We start from the raw sequence: 23,869 nt of genomic DNA, 5'->3' as shown, positions 1-23,869 counted from the left end.
GTACATAAACATAAAGAAAGTCCAGCGTCATATGCATGAATTCTCATAGAGTGTATATAGAAACTGTGAAGCAAAGTTATCACTTATTGAAATGTTATAATTGGTCGTATTGTGGTAAAGCCCAGTTGAAGCCGAAAATCAACCCACCATCATTACAGTATCCTCTCACTGTGCACATGCCGTATTGTGTTAAAATCAAAGATCTTGATATTTGGTATCTGTATATAAGTATCGAAGATAATATGATATGTTGGAATATCCATTGCAGATTGTATCAAATGCACACTGTGTAAAAATGGAGACATCAATTTAAATATCCCACAAGGTTTGCTCTGCAGTGTCTCAGGTTTACACCTACTTGGTTATGTTATCCACAGGTCTGACATCACATAAACAGGAAACTCAAAAAAATTTGATTATATCATAAATAAACAAAATGTAAACACATTCCATAGTCAGTTCTGTCCTTTTTAAAACAAGTCTGACAGTGACATCGTTTATTGTTTCACTTTTCTCTGGAGAATAGGCTCACAACTCACAAAAGTTAACCAAAATAAATTTTAACATATGTTTTAAAATGATATATAGCTTTCGTTAATAACCAGAAACTTTCTAGAACCCATTCAAATATTGATTACAATAAAAGAGAGTTAGATGAGCAGTTTCATAAGCGTGAAAAAAAGTATATGGTCACTCACGTGTTGTGTGTAGAATTGGCAATCAGAATTACAGCCAAAGAAGAATTTGTCTAAAGAAAATATCTAGAAACACTGCTCATTTGTCAGTGTTGATCATTTTTATAAGCCACCTAATTTTTGTCTGCAGATTTACTGTCACAGATGGGACAAACATTGACAATTTGAGTCTGTCTGCCAAAATGACTAATTTGGTCCAATACACAAAATCCTAATCTACAATTTTCTGTTGATTTTTATGCTGGGTGGTCACAAATCATACCTCAAGGAGACAAATTTGCTTATAGTTTTGTAAACATAGCCAGTATGCTTGTTTAAATGGTTATGTTATGTACCTGAAATGCAGTTCAAAAATGTTATCAATAGCAAGCTTTAATATCAGCATGGTAAACTCATGGGAATTGCTACATGGTTGGTGTCTGGATTTACTTTCTGTTTTGTGCACTGGCAATGGAAAAGGGTGTTGAAGAAAACATTTTGCATTCAAAACTGAAGTATAAAGAAAAAAGCAACACCATACAGGAAAGTAATTGTCAAATACTATGCCAATCTGCTTGGATTTTCATCTACAACTCTACCATTTGTCAACTTACTCCTTGTTTATGTTTTTTTTTTTATTAAAACAAAAAGGGTGAGGGCCAAATGGTCAAAACATGCTGGAGACTGGGTGCTCTTCAAAGTTCGGGCTCCGAAGAATTACAACTACCTTCCAGGTCTCATGACCCGAATTCTGCAGAGAAGACTAAGTGACAGCAAGCCAGTTCACCGTGCTGCAGAGCCTCTCCCAACAGATCCGCGGAAAATCAGGGAGAGTCTTGCCAGGCATCCACAACCATCTATGGAAGAACTCCTGCAGAAAAGAAAAAGTCGGTTTACGTGAAGAATCTTGTCTGTCAGCAGGATGCTCAATAACAGAGTTTCAACAGGCATTACACTTTGTGTTGTCCGTCCAATTTGTCCTTCTGTCCATATGTCTGTCTATCTCTCCGTTCGTAATCGATTTTATGAACAGAGTAACTTTAGAACCATCTGAGGTATCTACGTGAAAATTAGCATTTGTACAATGTACAGTATGTATGAATGGACAGAGTTGTGCCTGTCAAATTTAGGTTGCTCATACTCAGGATTAGGGTCCAATCCTCAAAAGGTCACTATTTCCCACATCTATGCAGTGTGTGTATATTTTCTTGAACCTTTACTAAATAAAGATTCCCATGGGAAGTTCTGGGGCATATTTTGTCTGATAGTAATGCTCTCAGAAATGTTGGGGTCATGGAGTCAAAGGTCTACAATTCTACAACTCATTGCTGATAATGAACCTTTTTTCTCCACAGTAGGTATTACTCAATGCATGAATTGAGTGATAAACAGTAATTATAACTTAAATACCAATATATGAATAGCATGATACAGGTTCAAAGCATTTCAACTATTTCAAGACAATACAGGGAAGCAAAAATATTAACTGAACAAAACAATTTAAAGGGAAAAGAGCAAAACGAACAAACAACAGTGACTTCAAACTTTCCATGTCATCAACTAGCTGCGCAGTAGAAATAAGGTCTTACTTTGGAACAAAGTGGTTTCAAACTTTTTTTGTTCTGTTTTGTTTCATTTCACATGGGTTGTTTGTTTTTAAATTGATCTGTTTTATCTGCTGACGGTAATGACTTTAGATATATGCATTCCAACACATTGATTCTGTAAGGAAAGATTGTGGTCATAGGGTCAAAGATAAAGGGAAAATGTTGAAATGGCACAATTTTCCCATATTGACAAAGAAACCTCAAAATGTTGCAATGACAATTGATGTTCCTAGTTGAAGGTGATTTGAAGAAATGCAGGCCATGCAATCAGAGGGCAAGGGTCAATGATCAAGTGAAAATGGTCAGATACCTCAATGACTTCTCACTTTACCAATGTAGCCATCCATCCTATTCACACCTAGTTGAAGGAAAGTAAGCCTTCAACTTATTTGTGGCAAACATGTTATTTTTTTTTTTATTTGTGTTGTTTTTTTTTTTAATTTGTGTTGTTTTTGCCAGTTAGGTGTTGTGTCACATTGTCAAGTCATACTCCAAACCTACTGGGATAAACCATGTTTTATGGTGGAGGCATACCAGTTGACAGACAGCTGTAGTTGCATTTCTAGCTACCACTCGCCTAGTCAGGAGTGTAGATTGTCATAATTTGTTGCCAGTGTTGTGAAACTCCTGTTTCACATTGCCAAGACATATACTCTAGACCTATTGAGAGAAACGATGCACTGCAGTGGGATAATACCAGTTGACACAATGACATTTCTTGTCGCCATTTACCTAGTCGGGCATCTAGATTGTCAAATTGTTACTCAAAACTTGCCTGATCATTAATTTTACTTGTTATTGCACCTGACTGAAACATTGCCCTACATCAAAATAAATAAGCACTAAATTAATAAGTATTGCAGTTGTGGCCATCATGGACAGAATAGAACGACGTAGAATTCGAAGCTACGATATCTCTATACAAAGCCATCTTATCCAGTAGACCACTGATCGGTGAGCTGCCTCCCAGCAGTCAGAGTTGATTCTGATCCTCGTAGCATGTAGCATATTATTCAAATTCATGAATATTTTGCCTCAAACTGTTTTTGTTGCAACAGGTTGACAAAACGCCCAACATTGACTTCTCATTTTCTCCAAAACCACTGCCCCAGGGCCATAGGCAAGAGCTTGTGTAGCACCCTGCTCTCAGTGATTTGAATGGACGTAAGAAACTACAATTGTACTTCCATGGTTCCTACATGGTAGAGTATTGAAGGTAATAAGTATTGCAGTTGTGGCCATCACGGACAGAATAGAACGACGTAGAATTCGAAGCTACGATATCTCTATACAGCCATCTTATCCAGTAGACCACTGATCGGTGAGCTGCCTCCCAGCAGTCAGAGTTGATTCTGATCCTCGTAGCATGTAGCATATTATTCAAATTCATGAATATTTTGCCTCAAACTGTTTTTGTTGCAACAGGTTGACAAAACGCCCAACATTGACTTCTCATTTTCTCCAAAACCACTGCCCCAGGGCCATAGGCAAGAGCTTGTGTAGCACCCTGCTCTCAGTGATTTGAATGGACGTAAGAAACTACAATTGTACTTCCATGGTTCCTACATGGTAGAGTATTGAAGGTATTATTATGCTGTGGTACACACGTGAATAGAGTCTGGAATTTCATTTAAATATATTGTTTTGTAAGTGGAAGTAATGTTGCACCAATGGCAACTATTTTTTTTTCTTGCTAGAGCATTGTGTATCTAATCTAGTACCATAATTCATGAAGAAAATCAATTGATTTTAATTGATCTGTTGCAAATTGTAAAAATGTAAGAAATATTTTTCTGAAGCTCAGCACCTCTAATGATGCCCAGAGTTACAACAGTATGTATGTACTATTTATGCACTATGCATGAATATTTTGCGTAGAATACCAGGTACCAAAAGTATTGGAATTTTACAACAGCCATGAAATATAAACAGTCACCAGATCATGTTAAAATTGTCAATATATTGGAGTACCATTTGGGCAATTCCGCAGTTAGTAACGTTACATTTAAAGAAATTCAGATATTTATTTTTTACTACTAAATCACCATTTATTCATTTCAAGTCAAAATCATGTTCAAAAAAATGTTCATTCTTCCCAGGTTTATGATATAGAAAAGAATGAATACAATTCAGTAAATATTAGAATTGCTATGGCAACTAAAAGGGCTGGTTAGTAACGTTACGAAAAAAGGACATGACAAAAAAATCAATGTCTTGTAACAAAAAGTGTGCAAAAATCTTAAAGTTACTTCAAACAAAGTGTTGCATTAATTTCAATTATTGCATCATGACAAATGTTCACACAAATATTTGTAGCAGTTCGGCAAATAATTTATTAGCTAGACCCCCAAAAGCGTGGTTAGTAACGTTACGGTTAGTAACGTTACATTTGTCCGGAGTAATTCCGCAGGTCGTTTTACCCTTTTGTAATTGACAAAATGTCACATTACTTCTGGAGTATTTAAATGTATTCATCTTCTACCCTTTAGCAAAACTTTAAGGAAAAAAATTCAAAGTAACCCACTGTAATTTGCATTTAAGTGAATTTCAGCGCCCCTAGTCCCACATGTACATTTTAAATGATGGTTTTAGATCTCGCAAAATCAATAAATACGAAAAATAAAATATACTGAATTTGAAAGACCTGAATGATTGGTGAACATCCATGGAATTAGTTGATACCTAAATTAAAGAGTAAGATAAAGAGGCACATTTCTTTTAACCATGTCATGTCCACCTAACTGCGGAATTGCCCATTTGTATTATTTCATGCAAGTAAGGAAGGTCATATGCTTACACAAGAATGCGTCAAGAAATCCAATGTAGTGGCTGTTTGGGTCGGGGTATCGTTGTCGTGTTTTCGTCACTACGCAACTGGGAATCACTACCCTGTTTCTGGCGCCAAGGTGGCCATGCTGCCATAAAACATAGGCTCTGTATGCTGTCCACCTCATGCGGTTGTGTTCCGCCCCTGGAGCCTGATTGTCATCCTCCCTGTTGCGCACGTCCCTCCAGAGGCGGCGCATGAGGTGGAGCAGAAACGGATCTAAAATGGCTCGGAAGTGCTGAAAAACAACAAGATGATATGATCAGGATAAGATTAGAAACAATGCTGCGATTGCAATGTTGTCAATATTTGTCTGATTGATTGATAATTCATAGATAATGCAACAAGTGTTTGTGTAGTGTTAATCTTTCTTTGTTTTTTCCTTACTTTAGTTTGTCATATATGAGTGGAAAGTTGCAGAATGTGCATTTCTACTTGTCTAGCTCAGTTTTATGTTGCAATTTTACTGGATGAAATGTCTGCTGATGGTATGACTTTTCAAATATTATATAATACTGGGCAGTAATGTCTTCGGTATTTTGTATACCAAGAAATACAGTGGTTCTTCTAAAGTCACACCTTGTGTAGTGTGTCATCAGAGAAAAGGTGAATCGTTTACATGGTAGTTTACTATTGCATGTTTACATTTCTCTGCTTTCTGCAAAACCATAAACTACTACATATTCTGTTTTATGAAGTGCTTTAAAAAGAAATAGTACAACACAAAGTCCCATGCTGATAGATGAAGGAACTGCACAGTACTAAAGCATACAAAAATGTTCTTTATTTTTCCAAACAGTTCATGTACAACGTGTACTTAGTTGATGTACACTCCTTGTATTACTTCTTTGAATATGAAAAAACAAGTGAATCCCATAGATTTTCATTCAGTTGCAATGAAGCATTTTTCATCAGAAAATTTAGTACATTTCGACCTGATTTTGCATCAAACATTATGTGCTAATGGCCAGAAAACGTTGGTGCACAAGGTGAAGTTATTTTTTGATTAGCAGTGCATGTCATTGCTTTACTTTGTCAATGGTTGATATTTATGAATTAAGAAGAGTATCAAAAGTTCATTGGAATAAAAAGTGTACATATATGTGATTTTTCATCAGAACAATCAATTGTATTGTAATCTTGTGCTGTTGGGAGATAACTTCTTGTGTAGAAATCCCAGATACTTGTATTAATTTATGACTCACCTCACTTCTGGAAATACACTTGTTAGGTGGTAGCCCACAACACACCATCTCAATATCCCTGGGCATGGGTCGACAATGATGGCATATGCACCATGCAGGCGACTGGTTGTCTGGCTCTGGGTCAGGCTGAGGAGGAGCTTTCAAGAGGTCCAGCAGCATACCACTGTGCCTCTCAGCTACACTCAGAAGTAGCTGCTGGACTTCCTGAAGATCCATACCGAGAATGAGCTCCTGCAGAAGTAAAGGAGGCAATGCTAGCTCAAATACACTTACATGTACCATACACACACTGTACATGTATTTGTTTTCCATGTGGAAGGCTGCATAAGTAGGAGAGTATGCTAATTACTTCTAGACTGTTTCTTACAAGATAAGATTCATAAAAATTCAGTCATGCAATTATTTCCCATAACACGTTTGCACAACTGCTTACAACTTGTAGCATGTACACAATTTGAAGACTGTACAGTTGGTGGATATGAGAAGGTATAAGAATAGATAGAAATTGATAACTACAAACAAGTAGAATTTTGCAGCAGTTTGAGGCCGTAGAGTACATTTCCTGGCTTTAGAAATCTACACCTTGTATAGTACAAAGAATGATTTCAAAATTATTTCAATTCTCTTCATCTGTTTATTATACCTATTTTACATGGAGATGAATACTGCATTTCATGTGTAAACAGAAAAAAAAAACAGGAAAAAGGAAACATTTGAGAACAAAACGAGAAGTTTAGTGATGTAAGCTTGCTTCAAATTAGTATGTGTGTCAGGATAACAATAAATCCAGATTGCAAACTCCGAGAAAAACATCTACAGTGTGTAGCGCTCTCACCCGAAGCTCCTCCAGTCGCTCTTCACGGCGTTCTGCAACGTGTGTTTGCAGTTGCCGCCCTAAGATGCCTCCCTCCCGGGCAGTTGGTCGCGTCCTTTTACGTGGACCGCCTTCAGCTTCGTCCGTTGCTGCTCGCTTCGAGCCTCGCTTCGAGTCTTGCTTAGAGCCTTGCTTAGAGCCTTTCTTCGAGCCTTGTTTCGAGCCTTTCTTCGAGCCTTTCTTCGAGCCTTGTTTCGAACCTTTCTTCGAGCCTTGTTTCGAGCCTTTCTTCGAGCCTTGTTTCGAGCCTGTCTTCGAGCCTCGTTTCGAGCCTGACTTTGAACCTGGCTTTGAGCCCTTCTTTGAACCCGGCTTCGAGGCCGCATCCCCTGTACACGTACTCGTCGACGGAATGTCTTGAGGCTAAACATAATGATGGGAAAGGGGCAACATTCAATTTGTTGCGTTACGCTTGAAGTAAGAGCAGACATCGTATCACTTTTTATTGCTGCAGGTATGCCTACATTGTATGTTGTTGTTTTTTGGCTGATCAAAGAATTTTCGAATTATCGAAGTTGTCTTTCGGTAAAAAGTCATACAATTACTGTACGCCTTTGTCAAAAGACGTAGTGTAGATGCGAGTTGATATAATTAGGCCTATTCATTTTTTTTTGAATTTTTTTCACTTTGTTTAGTGCTTTTTTTCTGATGTTGTTCATCAAATAATAAAGTATTTGTCGGAGACATTATTTGACAATAATACTAATAGATGCAATCGTGATTAGATCTTAAACGTTAGGTACTAGTATCCTTATGTCGAGTCAACATATACTCTATCTTCAAGATCAAATGGTAGCCAACTAGAAAAGCTGAGACTGCACTGGAGAGTGCAAACCTCTGCCAAGCCCAAGCAGTTAGAGTTACTTTCCGCCCATGATCTTGCTCTTCCCAAAGAGATTTTTCTCCTCTCTACCACCACTGGGGAAAAGCTCTTTGGGCTCTTCCATAGAGATCAGTGATTTCCATCGATAAGTCTAGTTACATGCTGAAAAATTGCCCGATTTCCTAATATAGGAGCTTTTTTTTTTTTTTTTTTTTTCGCCATAAACGCTCAGAGGTATGTAGGTACTACTACTAGGGCTAGAGAACACCACTTACGCTAGACTCAGCCTGAACTCCCAAGTTCATTGGCCTAACGTTAATAGGCTACCACTAACCAGTCAAAATATCAAAAATCCTTCATGAATCCCCCCCCCCCCCCATTCTTGGATCACTACCAAAAGTTAATAATTTGTTACACTGTACTTGTTTCATTCTTAACCTTGCTTTCCTGCAAGTTTCATTCCAATCCGTTAACTACTTTTTGAGTTATTTTGCATACGGACAAACTAACGTTAACGAACGAACTGACAAACAAACCAACGGTAGCGAAAATAACCTCCCTTGGCGGAGGCAAAAGTGCAATAAGCATTGTGCTCACAAATTGATCGAGTAATCACGCATCCTAAATATCGTATGTACAAAGCGGATTGTTACCTACCGATTGATGTTCATCTCCTTCATCACGAAGGTAATACGGCAGCACGGGTATTTCGTCGTCACTGGAGCTGTCCATAAATGACGGATGTTGAAACATTATGTGATGATGATTGTAGAAAAAAAAACCAATTAGAATCTACGAAGCAATAAAGGAATTTCAAGCTTTCCGTCCTTCAAAAATCTTCGTCAGGAGAAAATGGTCTTAGCTGTTGGCGTGCACAGAATCTTTTGAACCTTTGCTTTTCCACACACGCCCTGGATTAGTTTATTGAAGAAGGCCCTATTGTTTTTTTGGTGATGCGCTCCTAATCCAATTAGTGTTTCGTTGTGGAAAGCAGTTTCAGTTGACGCACGCATCCCGTAAAGACAAGACTTGAAGGTCAATGTCACGCATTATTTACAGTACTTGGTACTAGTATTTGTATGCAATCCAGGGTGGTCCACACTAGGGTTTTTTGCATGTCGCTGCGAAATGCTAAGTTTTTGCACGGCATCCTTCAAAACGTGCGACATTCCTCTCAATTACCCTCATGAACACGAGACACATTAGCACTCCTTTGTTTTCTTCCTCATTTTTCTTTTCTTATTTTCTTTTTCTTTTTTTTCTTTTTTTTTACCACACCACACAGCATGCATTCACCCCATCATAATACTCGCTGAACACAACCAAGGCCCTGTTAAAGCTGTTCGAAAAGTTACGAACAACTTACGAGCGACTGGTGATCAGTTTTTGTGCTGAATTATTGAAATTCTGATAAATATACTGTACTAGTAAAAAGTACAACAGAACTGATCACCAGTCGCTCGTAAGTTGTTGTAACTTTACGAACAACTTTATGAAACAGGGCCGTGGTGGTCACTCTCAGTCATATATTTCTTTGGACACCCCCGTTATTCCGACGATGATTAAAAAAAAAACAAAAAAAAAAACACGCGGAGGCGGGTGGCATTGGATGTTAAAATATGGCTTATTCTGGACAGCAGAATGAGGTTTAAAAAACAGCAGGGCTGCCAACATTGGAAACTAGTTGAGAATGAGACTCCCATCGGCCAATTCTGTAAATTAGGAGTCAAAATGAGTGAGATCAATAGAAATACTGTACATGCAAATGAAATAAAATTTTAGAGTGAGAAAGGACCAAAATGAGTGAGTATCACTTTCTATGAGTGAGAGTTTGCAGCCCTGAAACAGTCAGTGTACTGTCCTGTAGTGCAAGTTCAAGATGCCCTTGTCATTTCTCCTAGCATCTCCTTGAGGAGTTTTATTATCATATTAAGAATAATACTCAGTATTCAAAAGCCTTAGGAGTAAGGACGATTTATATTAACATTTCAAGAACAATTTAAAATCATATGTCATCATCAAACATAATTTTTTTTTTCAAATATATTAATGATTTTTTTCCTGGCATTGCAGAGTGATCATGGTGATCAAAGTGTTCAAAATAAGGCTTAGATAGCACCAGAGAGCATCTCGAACCCTAGAGCTGGACCCCGGCCGCTAGGGACTTGGCGCACACATACTTTCACGTGCAAGATCACCTTTTTTTTTTTTTTTTTCCCTGCAACATGCTAAAATGTCAAGTTGTGGACCACCCTGATGCATGTTTAGATCTATAAGAGGTCTACATATTCAAATATTGCAATTACATGAATGTTGATTTATACATGCATTTTTTTTTTTGTTCCTTCTCATCGTATATTCTATGCCCCTCTTATTCCATGTATTGTATAAGGGGAACTTTTCCTGCACTGATTGCTTCAAATTCAGCTCGATATTTGTGAAATTTTCTTGTTGCCCACTGTCATTTATTTCCTTTGTCATCATCGCTCAAAACTTGAGAGTAGTTGACACTGTACAGCCGTGTACATCCTGAAAATATTTTTCAAATAAAGTAAAATTCTAAGAAATCATTACAAATGTCCTTTGCGATATGTGTTGAGTCATTGCCATAAAAAATTCCACAGTGTAAGATATAAAATACTGTATATAATTTGGGGGTATTGTTTTGAGAAAATTTGACTGCAGCTGCAATATGCGAAGCAACAGCAAAGTATGTGTATTACATACCTACAAGATTTGGACCTCAGCATACATGTGTGTATGTGTTTATATGATCATTATTTGCACATTCATTGGAGGTAGGTCTGACGCCCAAGCTTTGGCAATGAAAATAGTAATCACACACACCCACACACACACACACACACACACACACACACACAAATAAAAATAACTTGTACATGTATTGGTGTATGTTGGTCATGACGTATGAAAATATCTTCGGGTCCTTTACTAATACTTGAAAAATTATAATGCATTTATTTCTGCAGGCAATATGATTGCCATTGAATGGTACGACAGATGAGCATGCATTTTATTTATTTTTTGGGCGGATGTGTTGTATAGGGACTCAGCCTACTAATTCCCTTGCTTGGAAATGCTTAAAAAAAAAAAAAAAAACCGAGGAACGACGTGTTAGCTTGTACGCTCTACAACATTCACAGGTCATTTTCAGGGTCGGCCATCTCCAGTATCGCTTGCCCGTGCTAATCGACTACTCTCGACCGATCGATCGGTAATCTCCTAACCCCTTTTCTCCCCTCCCCCAATTCGGGTTCTGGATTCAGCAAGGTTTGATTTTTTTTTAGCTCTCTCCATAACTTCGTATGCACAAAACCTGGGCCCCATTTCATGAAAGACGTTAGGATGACAACTCTTGCTGGAATGACAACTTTCAATAGCAAATACAGCTAATCAGCGACTATGTATTCTTATCGTTACCATGACAATAGTCATTCCAGCAAAGAGTTGTCATCAAACAAACTCTTTATGAAATGGGGCCCCGGGGGTGTTTCATAAAGCTGCTCGTAAAGTTACGAACAACTTACGAGCGACTGGTGATCAGTTCTTGTGCTGAATTATGGAAATTCTGATAAGTATAGCACATCGGAACTGATCACCAGTCGCTCGTAAGTTGTTCGTAACTTTACGAGCAGCTTTATGAAACACCCCAATGGTGCAATTTGTAAACTGATTTATGCCCGTAATAATGTTGCTTGTATTATATGCATATAGGCCCTAAAGGTTGACTTTTTGTGCGTGTCGGTGGAAATAAACGAATATTCATACTAGTAACCAGGAAAGTAGTTTCTTTTGTTACCGTGGCTTGTGAAACTGGAATTTATGTGCATATAGCTTTCCTCCACCTTGACACCACAATTCTCGAGGGATCGAGGCCTGTTCAGCAGTCAGTGCAGATACCAGGGTCTCTTCTTCGAAATACTGCATGCAGCACGTACGTACGCGTATTAGTACGTGCGCTGTAGGGACGTGGCAGGTCAATGAACTTCTGTCTTTGCGATAACGCCTCCATTCACTCTCGTTGCGCTCGTGTTTGTGGCTTGTGTGTGTAGCCGTGTGTGTATACTTAGTACGTACGTGTGTTCTAATAGCGAGGTGGTCGTGAAAGTCCATCATCGGCGGGTAGCGAGGCGCACAAAATGATTTCGGTGGTTGGGCTGTCTGTGCCTTCTCGTATCGTGTGTGTATGTGTGTGTGGTCACCTCGTCTCCTTTGGTAGCGCCAGGGAGCAAGGTCCATGCCACCTCCCTGGTATAAATTTGTATTGTAGCGCATAGCACGCAAGATGGATGGGAAGTTTTGAAAATGAGTGTCATGTCCAAATCAGGCGGCCCGCCCATGCGGGTTCGCCGACTGTATACTAACACAGAAATTAGGTCCATGATACTACCAGGGGTCTCACCTCCCTGACTAATAGTACTAGTACATTGTACTCTACAAAAAAATGTACCTCCTTGGCATTATCAGCACATGAGCAAGGAAGAACAGCTTTGCACGTATGTACAGACATTTGCTTCTAGGTCATGTGCAATTATGAATGAAGAAAGAAAGGACAGAATTCACATGGAGTAGGGAGACGGGTATAGATGTAGGCTATTCTCTGCCAACCGCTGAAATTGGGCTTGTTTCATGTACAATGTACTTGACTAGGCTGTATTTCTATGACTAGAGTTATCAAGATCTTGATATGTGTGTGTGTGTGTGTAAGTACCTGTAATTCACTCAAATGGGTCAGAAAATTTCTTCAAAGCCCGGTAGGGTCTTCCCTTTCTTTTTCTCTTTTGAATTATGCAAGGTATAGCCCAGATGATCATCCATCATAAAAAAAAACATGGAGGAAAGTACCCACAAAACAGTGATAATAATTATTATGGCAATGGCATGCTTGGTCATTTCCACAGGGGATACGCAAAAACTAGATGACACACTGATACCATCCATACTGATTATTCACTATAGCTATGCCGCGAAAAATGTATTCTTTATTTTATACTTTCTGAATGACAATGTTCATGACAGAACATTCTCCAAGAGCATGTGCGCCATAATCTTGAATTTTGGTAGGGGGCCTACTAAATGCAAAAGCTCCTTTTGCACTTTGTACGAGAGCCGTCACTGCACTGACCCCCTTGTGTACATCTCTATTGCATCATGGACCTATAGAGTGTAATGGCTGTGAAGACGCAGACGCAAAAAAGATAACCCACACAAGAAAAACGAGATGATCACAACCTTGAAAACTTCTTTTCCGATTGACAATTATTTTTATTTATAGGTGCGTCCATGCACCTTTGAAAAAAGATCGTACAATCACGCATAATTTATTATGCACGATTCCAAATATATTCGATGAAAATGCACTTAGTCCACTTGTCCATTGACCTCATCTTTAGCCCCCCCCCCCCCCCCCCCCCCCCCCAATGAGTCCTAAAATTGTCGGGGAGGGGGTGGGGTCCGCTCACCCATTCCATGATTTTTTACAGTCTAGATAATGTTCTTGTTTTCTCATTTTCCCTTGCATCTTTATAAGTATTTCATATCAGCTAACATCAAAATTTTAGATATGAATAACGAAAATGTAATAACATCCTGTGGCTATTTGTTTTACAGCGCACAGTTCCGGATTTCTGTGCTCTTGGCGCTCAAAAATGTGATTAAAAATATCACTGATGACACTGTAACGTTCCTATTCCTCTCTGATACAACGTCTAAAAGATGAGAAAATAACAACTAGCAAACACCAGATTAGAAGTTAAAAAGACTATTTTTATGAACATTATGGATTGCGCTCATAATCATTATAATCCTCAGTTTTCAAAAGCCCGCGCATTGCTGAGTTATTGCAGGGAGGTGGGCATCGATCCCACCTTCCTGGGTATATATTCTGAAAAACAGAAGCTTCCTCGCGTACGAGGATGTACTCTTCTTCTTATTTCCATCACTGCATGTGCGATCAAGCTCTGACATTATACCTTGATGTTGTAATTTTTTTTTGCATGAAAACATTTATTTTTCCACATGAAAATTCCACATTTTCCACATAAGTAATTTCGATTCTCAAGACGTATAAATAATTCTTCGCATGGGAGGGATGTTGCCCGAGTCCCCTCCCCATAGGTCAACCTCCATAAAGTTACAGTCCCTTTTATTGAAAGGACGCAGAGAGAGAGAGAGAGCAAAGGCTGATCAAATTCCAAATATCATGAGCACCATTTACCAGTCAGATTATTTTGAAGAAGTATAAATGCATTTTTCTTATTTTTAGGACTGGTAAATTTGCATATCCCACAAAATTGTGCACTACACTAAATCGCTTGATTTTAACTCAATAAATGCCGAAGCTCTTTTGATATGCAAACCCGCTGGACATCCACTCCATTCGGTCCACTTCCATCATGCGTACACGGATCGAGATGTGAAAATGCCATTTGTTGTAGTCATTCACGTTGTCTCTGATTATGCCGTTGTGATTAATTTTTATTGACAACACTATAGCAGATATTTCCCCAGAGTGTGTCAGTGCATTTCAGTTGTAAAAATGAAAAAAACAAACAAACAAACAAACAAACAAACAAACAACAAAAACAAACAAACAAACAAACAAAATCCACAGTATAGGCCTACTGTTGGAGGGGGGTATAACCTTCGTGCCTTGCAACATCACATGATTATATCGGGTATACATAGCTTGAACCTGCATACATGCTCGAATATTGAAAGGTACAGTATTGAATTACATTGTTGGGTATGCTATTATGAGTCCTATCTGCATGCAAGAAGGGTAAAGTGCGTATCGCTTCGTCTATAGATTCCGACCTTTATCATATTGTATTATCATATACTACAGTTTAGTTGTGTCGTCGACGACCAGTTCGTCTAATGACCGCAGCGCTCTTCAAATCTCCCACTTTACCAGTTCGTCTTCTTTTACCGGATGCCGACCACAGAATTCTAGTTCTGCATGCCGACATGTCCAATTCTAAGTACCTCGTATCATAAGGAGGGCCGAGAGATGGACTGAGTTACAACTGGCTATAATTATTCAATCTGCTGTCAGTTTTCTATGGATGCACAAAAGAATTCCACAGGTGCATTTTTGCCTTTGATGTTCAATGCTCGAAGCCGCTACCTTTCTGATCAATCTGAAGATTCATTTTTAACGCTAATATCGGGTATAATGCTGCTCGTTTATACATCAAATGCAATGAAATTTCACCTAATGATAAAGTATATAAAACAAAAGTTAATTCCGTTCGAAAATATGTGCAAAAGTGTAAATCTGAGCTGTATTTTGTGAAAGTGTTTAAAATTTTACCCTCATGGAAAGCCGGTTTTATCACTTTTCTCCATATTTCCGCAAAATGAAACTACAGAAAATGGTATCATCTTCAAGTATAGTTCTTCATAAATTAATATGTCAGATAAGCGTACAATCACGGACATTCGAGTAATTTTGATATACCATAGATTATCTATTTCAGCAATATTTGAGCAATTTCTATTCACGCACCCCCGTGCCTTTACCATAATATTGTCTACCGCCCATCGTTTGTAACCTAGTAGGGACAGCGAAAAGTAATTACCATCACAAAGACATAATCTTCCTTTGAAAGTGTGGCTGGTGATTATGCAATGAGACACGAGTCAATTTTCTTCGCATCTGAGCGGCAGATCCAGTTTGACACAATAAATAATATAGTCCATGGGCCAGGACCTGAAAAATGGGTTATTGGTACCATCTGAGGTGGCAAAACCTTTTTGGTGTTATTTTGTTTGTCGGACATAGATATGCTTATCAAGCTATGATGGCATTTCCAAATGAGTACAGCTTAGTCATATTAAATGAATTTTTAACCAATTTGGTCTCGATTTTATATCCCTACTCCTGAATCGAAACTAACCACTATACAAAGAAGAGCACTGTCTTCTGTATGTTCACATAATGTGTTTTGTTGTAAACGCGGTCTTTAGTCTTTATTCGAGGCAGCGAAGAGAATATCCAAAGGGTTATGATGTCCACAGCTGTCACGCGGTGCGCTTATATCTAGAACAATGTACCGTTATCATATCTAAAGTTTCTAATAAAAGGGATTATCTACACTGTTTTTATATATACTACCTTCTCAACAAATACATCAGTTTAAAAAAAAATCACTCTGTTCATTTACAATATTATTTATTATGGGTGTACCGGTACATTGTTTTTGCATTATCTTTCATTGTTGGATGGAAATAAAGCGACATTGGAGTGGTATTAGTGTTTTCACCGTAGCGTTTTCACCGGAAAATGATAAATGATTTAAAAATACGGTAAAATTCACGAGGAATAGATTTATTATTGTTGCTGTTTTTAGATAAAGGGATATACACTGTATTATAAGCTTTGGATATTCCCTTCGCCGTCTTGAATAAAGACAAAGTGCTGTGGACATCATAACCTTTGGATATTATCTTCGCTGCCTTGAATAAAGACTAAGCGCATCACGTTTACAACAGAACACCTGTGAACATACAGAAGACAGTGATCTTCTTTGTATAGCGGTTGGTCTCGATTCAGAAGTATAGAGATATAACAACGAGACCAAATTGGTTAAAAATTCATTTATCATGACTAAGCTACTCATTTGGAAATGCTATCATAGCTTCATAAGCATATTCTATGCCCGACAAACAAAATGACACCAAAAAGGTTTTGCCACCTCAGGTGGTACCAATATCTGGCCTGGCCCATGCATGGACTAAATACTTCAAGTATTTTTGAGTGGCGGCTTCGAGCATGGTTTCAAAGCGAATAAGACTTTTGTGACTCCATTTTTCGAACCCTCTTGATCACACTGCCGGATGTGTGTGTGTGGGGGGCAGGGGGGGTACCCTTCTTTTGTTGTTGTTATTGTTGTTTTTGCTGTTGTTGAGATCAGAGAAAAGAAAAGAAAGAAACGGGAGCGGACCTTTTTTATTTTCTCAATGCATCCATCCCCCTCCCCCTCTTTCCAGAATTCCAGGATCTATCATTCCTAGATTTGTATGTTTGTAATTTACGATATTTATGTGTAAGCATGATGAAAAATAATCTTTTAAATTTATTTGAAACAATGTTTCGAAGAAATCATTCCATTTGCTATCATTTGAGAACTTTGCTGACTCGGAACACCATCATTTACAAGGCCAGAAATATTGAATCTCGATCCCAAACAAGGGAAACAGCTTAGACTTTGAATTCTTCTAAGAATAAATCAAAGTTATTCCTATTGAGATCTTACAACCAAATTATATTCGTTTCATCATGTAAATCAAATAATTATTCTATATATAGGCCTAAATCATTTTTTAGATAAAATGATATGTCGAATAGAAGTCCTTAGATCTTTAAATGTTCCTTTTATTGTATCGCAAGGGTTCGACACTAACAATGACCCGGGGACATCAAAACGCCCGCAGGGCCAAAAAATACCAAAAAAAATAATAAAAAAAAACAAAAAAATCAAAAAAATCAAAAAAAAATCGGATGTTTGCCTTTACTTTTGGAAATGAACAGCGGTAACAATCGATGCTAAAATAAATGTCAAATATTTGCTTTAGATTTTGGAAATGAATGACTATATATCATTCGACTCCGTGATACTAAAATGAATGTCGGATCTTCGCTCATACTCATACTCATTCATCCGTACGACGACAAAATAAATGCCGGGTGTTTGCTTCTACGTTCGAAAGCACATAAAAATAACATTCAGCTCCGGAAGATGCTAAAGTAAAAGTCGAATGATCGCTTTGACGTTCGGAGATGAATAACAGCAACTCCGTACGATGATTATGTCGGATGCTTACTTTTACTTTCGAATGTAAATAGCAATAACATTCGGCTCTGGAAGATGCTGAAATAAATGTCAGACGATTGCTTTTATACGTTTGGACATGAATAGCAGTTAATTCTGCTCCATATGATGTTAAAATAACTGTCGAAAGTTTACTTTTAGATTTCGAAATTAATAATAGCAGTAGCATTTAGATGCGTTCGATGATAGGTTCGAAAATGAATATTCAACTTCGTATTATGATAAAAATTGATAAATGCCGGGTGTTTGCTTTTGTTCTATACGTTCGAAAGTAAACATCAATACCATTCAGCTCCGGATATGCTAAAATATTTTATTTTCTTCCAAATTTGATCTCATGCCAGATGACATCTGTAGTTCATTAATCATTCCGAAGTTCATGAATGTATCGTATGAGGGTCCCATATCGTACAAGCTTGAATTGCTTTTTAGCGGGACCCTCCATTTCTATCCTTATCATTCCAATGTGTACAGTCACAAGTACTTCGCATAACAAGATGCAGCATTATAGGCCTAGAATGTACATACAGCTGTATAGCAATATCGCAAATCAAAACTCAACTACTTCCTGTAAAACTGGATATTTTCGCGCGACTAACTTTTGCCGGGTCAGAAAAGTTCCGCGTGTTTTTATCCGCGCGGAATCAAGACATCACGCACAGGAACGTATATCTACAAATGGCAAGCAAAAATATTCGCGTGTCTTTTATATTCGCGCTAGGTCCTGGTTGCGCGAAATTCGCGAAAAAAATGCACCGCGAAAATTTTCAGTTTTACAGCTGTAAAAGTGGATATTTTCGCGCGACTATTTTCTCGCGCTTGGCCAGATAAGAAGAGTTTTGCGTGGAGTTTTTAATTCCGCGGAATCGAGACATGACACACAAAAACATATGACAAGCAAAAATATTTTTTTTCGCTAGTTTCTGGTTGCGCGAAATGCGCGAAAATTTCAACACCGCGAAAATTTCCACTTTTACAGAGTAACTTATCATAACACATACAACTGAAGAAGGGTATTTGCCTACTTTCAACCTGTGATGTGGCCATCTGCGAGACATTGCGACGAACCATTCATCTTTTTGTGAAGATGATACCGTGCATATAGAGTACTCATGTAATGTATAGTATGATAATTTACACGAAAAAAAATTCCAGCCATTTATTGAACTCTCAAACACACGTACAATAACGCATACATTGTGATTTCACCCTACCAGTCTTTGGGCAACAGTGAAAAAGTTCGAAAGGAGACGTATGTGAAAAAAAAATGACTGCATGTATGTGGAAAAAAGGACATGAATACTTCAACATTTCACACATTGTATCACCAGTTTCGGATACCTAGACTGTACATAGTACACTGTACATAATGTACAACTGTAATAGGGCCTTCGCAGTCAATGTCGTTCACTCACTCTCGTCAACAGCTTGCCAAGATGTAGGAGGCCCTGAAGATGTTTTTATTATTTTTTTATTATCAATATAATTACTTTTTTTTTACATCAGGGATGGGAAAGTTATTTACACAGCCCTTTATATACGCAACAGTTCCCGATCCCATTTTGAAACAGTATGTCATTTACAAACGGTCATATCACAGGTCAGGGGGGCATTTCATGAAAGGTCTTGTCGGATAAAATATCTGACAAGTCAGTTATATCTGACAAGTTCAGAGAAATCAGCCAATCAGACTAGAGAATTTCTCAAAACTTGTCGGATATAATTGACTTGTAAGATATTTTATCCGACAAGTTCCTTCATGAAATGCCCCCCAGATCCCACTGGCATCGCTCTGACGTTGGTACACGTAATTGCACGCACGGGACGTCAATATTTATTATTACTCACGATGATCAGTGCTGGGTAAGAAACCGATAATCTATTTAAAAATTGGTATAGTTTTAGCCCAAAAAATGGAAGCAAAGGAAGAAGAAGAAGAAGAAAGAAAGATAGAATGAATGAATGACATGAACAGCACATCAACATTGTTTGATGCCGGAACATGCCAGCACATTACAGTTCTTAGAAAACAAACACACACATCAACACATAATACAGTACAATCTGTCACGCACTGTCTGTCGGATGTGCAGCGCAGTATACTGCCCGCGTGCAAAGTTACGATGGATAGACGAAACGCAAGCAACCAGCCGGCCAGCAACTACTCGCGTGCTACATGCTCCAACTAGCCTGTAAACATGCCCAACTACCTACGCAGACAGTGTATGCATCGTGATCGTGGTTAGATTAGTTTCACTGCTGATAAAAAGAACCAAGGAAGTAAGAAGAGAGACCCATCCTATTCGTACATCACTCCCAGTTGCAGCTACTGCTGCGATTGATGCTGGCCAGTGGTTGTGATATCACAGTAACAACAGAACGAACCTGAACAGCGCTCTTTTACCGCTCGCTGCGTGATGCATTCATCGCATCATCGTGCATTGTATTGGCTTCGCGATGATCCCTAGTCCGTGTATAATACGTCGTGTACATGCATGGTAGGCTTGCGCACGTGTGTGTTTCTGTGCTTCGTGTGGCCATACACTGACTGTGACTGTACACGTACTAGCCAGCTTGAAATGGGGAGGAGCATGGGAGGGTGAAAAGCTGGTTCGGTGTGCGCCGTTAGGTTACGTTCTTCCGCGGTGGATTGTGCGGATGGCAGAGTGAGTGTTGCAGTAGCTGCCATACGGTGGCGCTCTTCAATATATTTCAAAATTGTGGATTGACCGTTAGATCGGTCTAAAAAAACTCCTGAACTCAGCAAATGGTATGGCTACATTTTGCGTGTTTTAAATTACTTAACGTTAATTATACTGATTAAGACTTTCATATTGGTGATTTTAATCCTCAACACACACCCTGGAACTATCTTAAGCCCTAAAACGAAATCGTACCAAAGGAGAACTGGCACTTTAAACTCTTGTAATACGCGGGAGAAATCATATGGCAGAAAAAAATTACTTGTAAAACCTTTTTAAAAACATACCATATTGCAATTTTGCTGCCCTGAAGAGGATATTCTTTGATTGCTACTGTATGTGAAGCAGCCAAAGGCGAATTCTCTGGCGGGCGATATACATGGCAAGATACTCACTTAAACCAACTTCCGAAGCTCCGTCCAGCGCCGAGTAACTCGGCTGGCCGTGGCTGTGGGCGGGGCCGCGATCCGAGGTGACCATTTGCGACTTGGGGCGGGGCTTGCTGGACTTCTGCTTCCTCTGAGGGGGTGGGGGAGCATTGTCCGGATCCTGCAGAGGAGAGAATGGGAGCTTGGTGATGCATGAAGTTAGTCACGTGGGTTTCTCTATTCTTATCTACAGTGCACCCTCTAAACGCTTGCTAGACATACAATTTGTATCCTCTACTGTTTGATTTGATTGATGTGAATCTATTTCCACTTTGTGATTCCAAATACACAGAGGCAAATACAACTGGATTACAATGATTATTTCAATATAATGATTTTTTTTTTATAATGTATATGATAGCAAAAACATATCGTCGCTGGGGTGATAAGACCTTGTATCTGCAATTTTGGTGAAAATGACTTTTTTGGATTAACGGTCAAATAATGGGTTAAGTGATGTCCTGTCCAAATCCCAACTGTCTTACTCCAAAAATGAAGCCACCACTGCATGTCAAAGGAATGGCTATCCCATTCGCCACAGTGCTTTGGCCGCCATGTTTTTTGGCTCTCCTGAACATTTGACATTTTGTAGATACGAGGTCTTATCGCCCCAGCGACGACATATCTCAGCAACAACAAAAAATAATAATACAAAACAGGACCTAGAACAAACAGTGGGGGAGCTAGATTCAAACAACAGCTTGTATTACTTAGGCCCTTGAGAAATTATGTCTCCCATAACCCCAACATGTCCACTGAATAAGGACCTTGGAGCTGGATCCTCATATCTGTTAAGTTTTCTGTTTCTGCAAAATTTACTGATTCTCTCTGTATAGCAGAGAGGTGATGATGCTCAGATTTAGTGGTAAAATGATTTGACTTGTGAGAAGGAACTTAGTTCAGTCGTAAGTTGAGATTGCACTCATATTTGAACAAAGTGGCGTTGACTCACAATGGCTCTTTTCACCAATCAACAAATGGATGCTGTAGATGTTGGATGTAAATTTAACTAAGTCATAGTGAATTTGCAGCTGGTGAACAAAGTGGAGATAATGCACATAGCATGTGCTAATAAAATGCAGCCAGTGACAGCAGGTCATATCTGGAAAGCACTTGTGACTAGAACTTTTCTTACATCTACATGAAGAAATATGCATCATCAGAACACAGTCCATCAATCACCTCTATATCAATTAAGTCCTCAAGGCTTAGAATAAGAAATAAATAACAATGCTAAGCATGGCCCTACTTGTAAGAAAGAAAAACTAGATATATCGCTACGGCTACTGATATGCTTCCGCCATAATGCATGGTTCTCCTAATAGGTCTATAGTACAATGTCTTGACAATGTGTGACTACAGTTTCACACAATTAGCAAAATATCAAAATGACAGGTTTGCCACAAATGTGATGAATGTTCACTTTCCTAGAACTAGGTTCAATTGGATGAATGATTAAAAACGTCAGAGTGCAGGTATTTGGGGGAACTGATGATTTTTACTTGACTTTTGACCCTTTTATAAGTTTATGCATTGAGTAATTTTCAAGGTATTGAGAAAAAGTAAAATTTCAGTACCAAATGGTAAAATAGTATTATCTAAACCTGTCCTTTGACCTTTGACCTCACAGTTCCAAAGAGAATCACTGTTAGGTAGAACATGCATAAATATGTAAGTTTCATGATAATACCTTGAGTTACTTTTGAGATATGGAGGAAGAAGTGCAATTTAGCACTTTCACTTGACCTTTGACCTTTTGGCAAGAAACTTCCCACAGAATATATATTAGGTTATACATGCATACATCAAGTTTTTAAAAAATCCTTCCGGCATTGCATAAATATAAGGAAAGTAGTGATATTTTGAGGAGTTGACCTTGACCTTTGACCCCCTGACCTTTGACCCATGACCCCCAACTTCCCTAGATAATCACTGCCCATCGGTACATGCATATATACTAAGTTCCATGAAGATACCTTGAACCATTTGCGAGATATAGAGAAAAACATGAAATTTCAACCTTTTTTCACAAGATAACCTGTGACCTTTGACCTTTGACCCCGTCACCCTAAAATCCAAATTAAGTATTATCCCCCCAGGATATACCCTCATACCAAGTTTGATGCAAAACCACCTCACGGTTCTTGAGATATCGACAAAAACAAAACGGGACGGACGTACGGACGGAAGGACGACCCGAAAACATAATGCCTCTGGCCACTTCGTTGGCGGAGGCATAAAAAAAAAAAAACTACACCACACTGGCAACAAGAAAGTCATGTTTGCACAGCTCTGGAATCACACATGAGAGTTTAAGAAGGTTGACTGAAGAGCCGTGTCAAATCTAGCATTCATTGAAATGCCAACACACCAGTTCTGCTTGCTTCTTCCTCTGGTACTCCAGCCTGATCTGTTCTCTCCTTGCGGCTTGCTCTGCCTTCTTCATCTCCGCCTCCTCCTGCTTTTTTCTGGGGTTGAAGCAAAGGTACAATGTAAAGTATGTCAAACACACTGCAGCTGAATCTCTAGGCATTTTCACAATATGAGTTATCTCTACGCATTCTTGCAGTATGAGTAAGTATGCTGTGAAAAGGACAATTCCTGAAGACAACATCCCTAACTTTGTTCTGCATAGTTGCTTTCATTGAGAAGATGCAGATCTGACAGAATTCTTTCCCAAGTATGTCTTCTTACTGAAATATATCTTTTTTGGTTCTATTCATTTGGTCTGGCTTATCTGCTACTCACTGGAAAGTGGCACTACTGACTGAGAGTAGGGTGAGCTGTAATCGGTTACTGGCAGCGATATGGCAAACGTGAACAAAATCCAACATACATGTACTTCATCATTTCTTCTTCTATTTGGTCTCAA

At 38.6% G+C, this 23,869-nt stretch overlaps 2 protein-coding genes across 2 annotated transcripts in view; one reads left to right on the top strand and one right to left on the bottom strand.

Annotated features, from left to right (window-relative positions):
• Nucleotides 1-8,185, top strand: part of LOC139714948 (uncharacterized) — a 30,014-nt gene extending 21,829 nt beyond the window's left edge. Inside the window, exon 18 of the mRNA XM_071626599.1 lies at nt 1,326-8,185. Coding sequence (XP_071482700.1) covers nt 1,326-1,575 — 250 coding nt within the window. The 3' untranslated portion in view covers nt 1,576-8,185. The remainder of the gene's footprint in view (nt 1-1,325) is intronic.
• Nucleotides 5,044-23,566, bottom strand: LOC139714209 (uncharacterized). Its single transcript, XM_071625926.1, has 5 exons — nt 23,369-23,566; nt 20,975-21,118; nt 7,149-7,550; nt 6,314-6,544; nt 5,044-5,346 (listed from the first exon to the last, which is right to left on the bottom strand). Exons 1-5 carry the CDS (start codon nt 23,528-23,530, stop codon nt 5,044-5,046), a joined length of 1,242 nt encoding a protein of 413 aa, XP_071482027.1. The 5' UTR covers nt 23,531-23,566.
• Between the last annotated feature and the right edge of the window lie 303 nt (nt 23,567-23,869).

The sequence above is a fragment of the Diadema antillarum genome, unplaced genomic scaffold (assembly GCF_040938485.1).
Source record: "Diadema antillarum isolate AM-2024a unplaced genomic scaffold, OU_Dant_1.0 scf00000045, whole genome shotgun sequence".
Taxonomy (NCBI): Eukaryota; Metazoa; Echinodermata; class Echinoidea; order Diadematoida; family Diadematidae; genus Diadema; species Diadema antillarum.
The sequence above is the reverse complement of the archived record's forward strand: the minus strand, read 5'-3'. Positions and strand labels throughout refer to the sequence as shown.